Raw genomic sequence first — 8,008 nt, 5'->3', positions numbered from 1 at the left:
TGAGACATCAGTCACTGCACTCCATCCTCCATGGCCACAACTGCCCCCACCTCACCCTGTGCTCCATGCCCGGGGGAACACCCACCACCACACACACATACACTTGCTTAAACTGCTTCCTTAGGCAATCAGACTAAAAATCCACTTATAAAACTAAGCTTAAAGGAGATTGTGTGGCTCATCACCTGTCCACTGCCCCCTCCCAGTCCCCAAAGCTGTTTTTGGCTCTGGAGAGGGTGGAGGTGCCCCAGCGTGGTGGGTGCTGGTGGTACCCAGCGGCACTGGCCATGGTACCCGGCGTTACTGCAGCACAGAGACTGCACCCATACCCCAGCCCTACTCCAGCTGGCATTTCTAGGTACCTTAGCTGGGGATCTCAGATCCATAATGTCTCCCTGAATTATTTCCCAGCTGTCCTCAAGGCTGGGACCTGTCCCCTGTCTGGATGATCCATCACAGGGGATAGTCCAGACCCAGCCATCAGCCCCCGTAGCCGCACAGAACCCAGGAGAGGGGAGCAGGCAGGAAGACAGACAGGTACCAGAGGTCTTCAGTAGCGGTGTGAGGCCGTTGCAGGTGCCACGGAGCTGGGATCCTCGGGGGCTCGGCGCTGGGCTGCCCCATGGGCAGGCGAAAGTCCCCGTGCCGCCGGCCGGCAGGAGCATATGTGCGTTTGGAAGCTCCCGCCCCTAAGCTGCTTTTATTAATTTGTAATCCCCCGCGAGCAGGAGGTAAAGGGATTCGGGGGATTAACGGGCTCACAGTAACAACCACAATTATCAGCTCCGGCTGCCTGGGGCAAGCGGTGCACGCACGCACGGAGCTGCCCCTGCCCGGCGCACACACACGCAACACACACAGACGGATTTGCTGACACGCTGCGCACACACCAACACCTCCACACACGCACACAGCCGCAGAGCACAGGTATGGCACACGCAGCTGTGTGTGCACACACGCACAAACCCCTGCGTGTACACCCCGCACGGATGCCAGGGCTGGCACGCGCACCCAAAATCGAGCTCGCGCCAGTGCACGCGCACACACGCACCCCTTCAGCAGCAGCCTCTGCCCGCCCCGTCCCGAATTAGTGCAATTAACCCCCGCCAGCAGCGGGACGCTGATTACGTGGGTCAGACACCACTCCTCACCCGTGACCTCGCCGTGCACATTAACTAATTAGCGGGAGGGGAAAGCGCATCCCGTTTCCTCGCGGGCGGCGGCGGCAGAGTCCCGCACCGCGAGGGCAAACGAAATCTGGGCGCGGGGAAGGGCGAGGGGTGGCTGGTCCCGGGAGGGGGTTCCCCAAGAAGGCGACCCCCCTGTCTCCCGCCCAGCCGCCCTCAGGGGCTTCGCGGACGCCTCGGGGCCGTTTTGCCCCTGAGAGCAGCGGCTGCAGTCTGAGTCCACGCGTCGGGCGTGGCGGTCCCGGCCACGCGTGGGGAGTGGGGAGAGGTACTGTGTGTTCCTCCCCCGCCGCTTTTGTGATGCTAAAGAGCCCCGCGGTGAACCGCGGCCCAGCTGCGGCCCGGCCCGACGGCGCGGTGCCGCCCCCGTCCCGCCCCCCCGCGCCGGCCCCGCTCCGCCCCGGGCGGTGTCCGGCCCCCGCGCCGCTCCCTGCGCTCCCCTCCGCGCCTCTCCGCCACTCTTCCGCAGCCACCCGCGCACCTCGGACGGCGCCCGCGGAGGCCGCGATGTTGCTGGAGCGGGTCCGCGCCGGCTCGGAGAAGGCAGCAGAGCTCTGCCCCTTTCCGCGGAGCCCAGGTGAGAGGGGGGAGCGCGCAAACCTCCGCGTCCCCCCGTGGAGGCAGCCGGCGGCGGCTTTGGGAGCCCCAGCGGAGCCGGCCCCGCCGTACCCGTACCCGAGCCCTTTCTGCACCGGCGGGACGAGCTGCCGCGGAGGGCGGGCGGCCCGACGGCACCGGGGAGTTCATCCCGCCTGCCCCTTGCTCTCTCTAGCTCTCTCCTGTTTCGTTCCCGATATCAGAGACCACCCCGCTGCCCCTCATATGCTGGTGGCTACGGCCCCGCACGCGCCTCAGGTGCCCCTTCGGGTCCCGCTGGCTCTGGACCGGGGGTCACCGCTCGCTCCGAGGGGAGACGCGGCAGCGGCTCCGGCTTCATCCGGACCCCAGCCCCGGCGGGAGCTCTGTCCCGCACCTCGGAGCGCCGACTCTTGCCCCGGCCTCCCGCCGCAACCCGCAAAACGAGGGCAAAGACAAACCGGGGAATTTCTGCCCGCCAGTGTCCCCTCGACGGAGGGGACACCCCGCAACACCCCGCTCAGCTCCCACTCGGCTTTATTCCCGGTTTCGGGAAAACTCCCGTTAATTCGCCTCCTAATTGGTTTCTTCCCTCCCTTTTAACAAACGGACACAGAACTGTCGGGGCGGTGAGAGCCGGGACGCGCTCTCCCGGTGTGTTCAGGACGCCGGAGATCGCTCCGGGGGCGGCAGAGCCGGGCCCGGGGCAGCGGGTCGGGTCTCGTTGCGCACCCGTCCCGATTCTTTCCACCATCGACCGCGGCCGACGGTGACTTCAAAACAAAACGGCGATGAGCCAGGGCTGGGGCACCACGGGTGTGCGGGGACCGAGGTGTCACCGGGAGTGGGACTGACCCCTCGGGCAGCTCCCGCGGCCAGGCTGGTGCCCCCGGTCCTACCCCTGTTTGTCTTTCCGCGGTGCGAACATCTGCTGCCATAATTTTTGGGAGCGGCGGGGAGAGTGCAGCGGTTCCGCACCCTGACTCGGCCTCGGAAGCAACGGGGAGAGGGTCGATGGAGACTGTGCCCGCTCCCCTCGGAAGATGTGGCAGTGCCTGTAGACCCTCTGAGTCGGCATGCAGCGTAAGATGCGCGGCCGGGGCCGGGCAGAGCCGGGAGGTACCGGGACCGTGCCGGATTGTGCCGGTGTCGCGTCCCCTCCGGGCAGCCCGAGACCGCTGCCTTTAGTGTTGCCATTATCGGGATTATTTGGATGCGGTGACTTGTTGAGGAGACCATTCTCTCTATAACGATACCATCTCCACCCATACCCCTACGCACAGCTGCACATCTCGATATATATCTATATAGTTATCTTTACATATAGATGCTCTTATGTCTGCATCTAGCTTTATCTATACAGCTGTGTCTATAGAGCTCTTCGTCTGTATCTATACCGATATTATCTATGAACCTCTCTATCCATATTTTAATCAACCTATCTATATCTATAACTATATGAGGATATCTATATCTTTAGATCTATACAGATGTACATTTCGTTTTCTATCTACTGGATCTATTTTTAGATCTCTGTTTCTCTATATCTGTATCCTTACATCATCCCTTCTTCTATTATCTCTGTCGGTATCTGCCGGGTGAAAGGACAAACCTACCGTGTTTTTATTTTCAGTGCAATTGTCATCATTTGGGGCAATTTCCTTCCCCACTTTGCCCGGGCTACTCTGCCTTTTTTTTTACGGGGGAAAAAGAGCCCGGAGTAATTGCGTTGAGACTTTTGCAGTGACTCGGCCCGGGGGTTAATTCCGTTCCCTCTTCGGCTTTCCCGGTGCTCCCGGGCACTTCCCCCGGTGTGCGAGGCCCGTGGCTCACTCGCCGTCGCGCCAACGAATTTGAACGAATACTAATGTTTTGGGGGGCCGTTCGCCTCGTCACTCCCGTGTCCGCCGTCGGGCAGCCTCAGCCCGAGGAGCGACAGACCGGGAGGCATTGGGGCCATCGGGGCGGCGGCTGACGGGGATTGCTTTCCCGCAGAGATCCCGCTGTGCGCCGGCTGCAATCAGCACATCGTGGACAGGTTCATCCTCAAGGTGTTGGACCGGCACTGGCACAGCAAGTGCCTGAAATGCTCCGACTGCCAGACGCAGCTGGCCGAGAAGTGCTTCAGCCGCGGGGACGGCGTCTACTGCAAGGAGGACTTCTTCAAGTGCGTGGGGAGCGGACGGGACGGAGGTTGGGGGACGAGCGGGGACGGGCAGAGAGGCGCGCGGGTGCCGGTCCCGGCGCGCACGGGCACGCGTGGGAGCGGCGCGGCGGGCGCGTTCAGCACCGCGGACAGCGGCGGGACGGGACGCCCCGCGCCCTCCGGCTGAGCGGCCGCCGCTTGTCCCCCCTCGCTCAGGCGCTTCGGGACCAAGTGTGCGGCGTGCCAGCAGGGCATCCCCCCGACCCAGGTGGTGCGCCGGGCCCAGGACTTCGTATACCACCTGCACTGCTTCGCCTGCATCGTCTGCAAACGGCAGCTGGCCACCGGCGACGAGTTCTACCTCATGGAGGACAGCCGGCTGGTCTGCAAAGCAGACTACGAGACGGCCAAACAGAGAGGTAATCCTTGTCCTATCCTTTCCATCCTCCCCCCGGGCTCTCCTGCCCTCCGATCATACACCGGGTGGGAAGGGTACCAAGAGCATCTGCCGTCAGAGTGTGACTGGAGGGAGGACGGGGGTCCCCTGTCCCCGGGGCCGCTCCGTGGTAACTTCGCCTCTATCTCTCCCCGTGTCGGCAGAGGCCGAGTCCACGGCCAAAAGGCCCCGCACCACCATCACGGCTAAGCAGCTGGAAACCCTCAAAAACGCTTATAACAACTCTCCCAAACCGGCGCGGCACGTCCGGGAGCAGCTGTCATCGGAGACGGGGCTGGACATGCGGGTGGTGCAGGTGAGACGGGGCGGCCCCCGGCGCCCGCCGGGTCTGGGGCGGCGGGAAGGAGCCGGCTGGGCAGGAGGGAGCTCCCCGGCGTGCCCTGCTTGCAGGTCTGGTTCCAGAACCGCAGGGCCAAGGAGAAAAGGCTGAAGAAGGACGCGGGGAGGCAGCGGTGGGGTCAATACTTCAGGAACATGAAGCGGTCCCGAGGGACCTCTAAGTCCGACAAGGACAGCATCCAGGAGGAGGGGCCCGACAGCGATGCCGAGGTCTCCTTCACAGGTGAGTCCCGTGAAGGGCGGTCTGTGCCCTCCTTCAAGGCTGCTTTCACCCTCTCGCTGCTCCGTTAATAATTCTCAGCCACAATAGGAGTGAAAACAAGCGCCCGAGGTGGGAGAAGCGCAGGGCTGCGGGATTTGCCGCGGTACGGCCCCGGCTGCCCGGTCCCGGCAGAGCCTGGGGACGGGGAAACAGGGCTTGAGGAGCTGCGGGAAGGAAACCCCGCTGTCCCTCCGGAGGCGAGGGGCTGTACCCGGCTAAAAAAGGTGCAGGGAGAGAGCAGGGGGAGCTCCCCGTGCCGGCGCTGCGGGTATTAGAGCTGCTGCTCACACACGGCCTTTTGCAGGGACTGTTGGAAATACAAAAACCAGCGAGCTTGCTATCACTGAAGGTTTCTAGTGAGAAAAGTGTGTAGGGTTGTTTTTCCATACTAAAGAAGGGTGGGTTTGTTTGTGCAGTCACCAGTCAGCACTCCCTGCGCAGTGCTGTGGGAGCTGCGAGCTCTCTGCTGCGCTACAGCAGGGACATCGCTGCATGTTGGGGGGGGTTGGAATCAGACGGGCCCATTTTTTGAGCAAAGACTTCTGCTGCCAAACCCAGGGATATCCCTTCACCAGCCCCTGCCCTGCAATGCCTCATCCAGCACTCTGCAGGCCCAGGGCACCTGCTGCAGGAGCGGGGTACGGCCCTGTGCAGGGTGATGGGTTCCTGCAGCGCGATGTGGGGACACAATTCTGCACGGCCCCAGCCCGGAGCTGTCTCAGGACCCCGGGGGCTCTGCCCACTGCAGCTGCAGCACCCAAATGTGCCTGTGTAGCGTTTTTAGGAGGACAAGAGAGAAGCTGAAATGCAAAACTCCATGTCCATGTTTACCCAGACATTGGTCTATGATGCCCATAAGCTTATACACACAGAGCTTTGCCTCTCTGCTTCCCTGCTGCCTGACTGAAAACCATTTGATTTCCAAGACTGTTTATGAGCACTGTGCATCAGCAGCAATTATTGATAACTTGCTGCCACAAGCAGGTTTGTGTCCCAGGGATTGGAGCAGCTCTTACTGTCCATAAAGCCCCTAACAAATGCAAACGTTTTGTTTTCCTGGTGACTTAAAAAATGCTGCTCATTTTTCAGAAGTGTTTTTAAGTTGTGCAAATACATTTCCCCACCCTGTTCCCCAGCAGACAAATATGACATTTTATATCTTTTTTCTCTTTTTATTCTGAGCAATGGAGAGATTTTCCTGCATCAGTGAGTGTTCTGGTAGCTCCTAAAAACGACACCAAAATTTGCAATTAAACCTCAAAGCTGAAGAGAAATGCAGAACAAATGGTAGAAAGACACTGAACTCACCTTCTCCTTTAAAGGGTTATTTTCAAATCACAGTCTTGTGTTTTAGTTTGGACTTTTCATGAATGTTTTAACAATCCAAATTGTGTTAGATGTTTGTACTCAGAAAAAATGATAATAGTCCTGTGGCCTTCTATGAAGATCTGTCAGCAGAGATGGGAAAAATAAGGAATTGCAAGTGGCAAGTGTGTGGCTGCTCAGCTCCCATCCATATAATCTATTTCTACCCAGAGCTTGCAGGAGTTCCTGTGTGACTGCTGCCAGCCGTGACCGGTGCTCTCCCAGTAAAACCAGTTCATTTCCCTTTCAGATGAGCCCTCTATGTCTGAAATGAGCCATTCCAATGGGATTTACAGCAATCTGAATGAAGCATCCCCCGCTCTGGGGAGACAGGCTGGGACCAACGGGAGCTTTGCTCTGGATCACAGCGGTATCCCAGCTCAGGACCAGTATCACGACCTGCGATCCACCAGTCCCTATGGGATACCCCAGTCACCAGCGTCCTTGCAAGCACTGCCAGGCCACCAGCCTTTAATCTCCAGCTTGGTTTACCCAGACAACAGCCTGGGCATCATGGGACAAAGCGGACAAGGTGTGCCCCAGTCCATGAGGGTCCTGGCTGGGAACGGCCCCAGCTCCGACCTCTCCACCGGCAGCAGTGGGGGGTACCCGGATTTCCCTGCCAGCCCGGCCTCTTGGCTGGATGAAGTCGACCACGCTCAATTTTGATACAGGATCCACCACTGTGCAGTGCAAAGGGAGAGGACTCAGTGCTGTTGAACATCATCCACTCCTGGAAATGAAGGAGGGACAAGCTGTGGCTGCTGAGCAGGGCAGGAGCGCGTGGCGATGCGGAGAGCAGACGCGCTTGCGGAGGGCGACGCTGCAGTGGTGAGCAGAGGACGGTGGGCAAAGGCAGTGCTAGTGCAGTGATTAGAATTTGGAGGGTCCAAATGGAACTGATTCTCCTATCTTTACTGAACACTGAGACTTGTGCTTTACAGATTTGAGAATAAGGTATTTTGCTTTCTGTTGTCAGTGCATTCTCCAAAGCAAGGACTTGCTTCATCACCCACCCACACCAAAACCCTTTAAAGAGGGAATAAAGTCCCCCATCCACACTAGAAGGTGTGACAATGTCTGTATATCTCTAGGAGACATGTTAATAGTGAATCACTTCAGAAATCCACGGTAGGAAACGTCTCTGTTCTTCCAGCAGATGTTTTGAGAGCGCACTGGTGCGGTGTGCGTTGGCTTCTTTTGAATTGACATTCACTTTTCCCAACCGAAATGCTCTTTAATATGCCAATCATTTCTCAACAGCCCTTCTCCTTTGTAAAATGAAAACCAGATGTTAATTCTGCGTCTCACCTCTTTGATTTGTAGATTGCTAGTTTTACCCTTCCACACAAGCATTAAACCCCGAATAGATGTATTTATTACCAAATAACGACACTTTTATCATGAGGTCAAGAGGTGGTTTTTCCTGACCCAGGAACACTGGCAGCTCTGGGCTGGCAAACTTATGCTTTTCTTTCAAATTCCTTTGCAACACTTTTACTGCAAAGTGTCTCAAAAATCACCCTGATGTCTTGTTGCCAAATACCTTCTGGGGAGGGGGGAGGGAGGATCATTCAGAGGGAGGGAGGTGGTTGGTTTAGTTCAAGCCCCCAGGCACCGCCGGGAGTGTGTGAGAGTGAGCACACGCTGCTCCTGGTGACATTTCACTGTTCCAG

At 58.6% G+C, this 8,008-nt stretch overlaps 1 protein-coding gene across 1 annotated transcript; it reads left to right on the top strand.

The window, feature by feature from the left end:
- Nucleotides 1-1,694: 1,694 nt before the first annotated feature.
- LHX3 (LIM homeobox 3) lies at nucleotides 1,695-7,001 on the top strand. Its single transcript, XM_062011723.1, has 6 exons — nucleotides 1,695-1,764; nucleotides 3,759-3,930; nucleotides 4,126-4,328; nucleotides 4,510-4,661; nucleotides 4,757-4,928; nucleotides 6,583-7,001. Exons 1-6 carry the CDS (start codon nucleotides 1,695-1,697, stop codon nucleotides 6,999-7,001), a joined length of 1,188 nt encoding a protein of 395 aa, XP_061867707.1.
- Nucleotides 7,002-8,008: the final 1,007 nt, after the last annotated feature.

This window comes from Colius striatus, chromosome 19, assembly GCF_028858725.1.
Source record: "Colius striatus isolate bColStr4 chromosome 19, bColStr4.1.hap1, whole genome shotgun sequence".
In the NCBI taxonomy this organism is placed as follows: domain Eukaryota; kingdom Metazoa; phylum Chordata; class Aves; order Coliiformes; family Coliidae; genus Colius; species Colius striatus.
The sequence above is the reverse complement of the archived record's forward strand: the minus strand, read 5'-3'. Positions and strand labels throughout refer to the sequence as shown.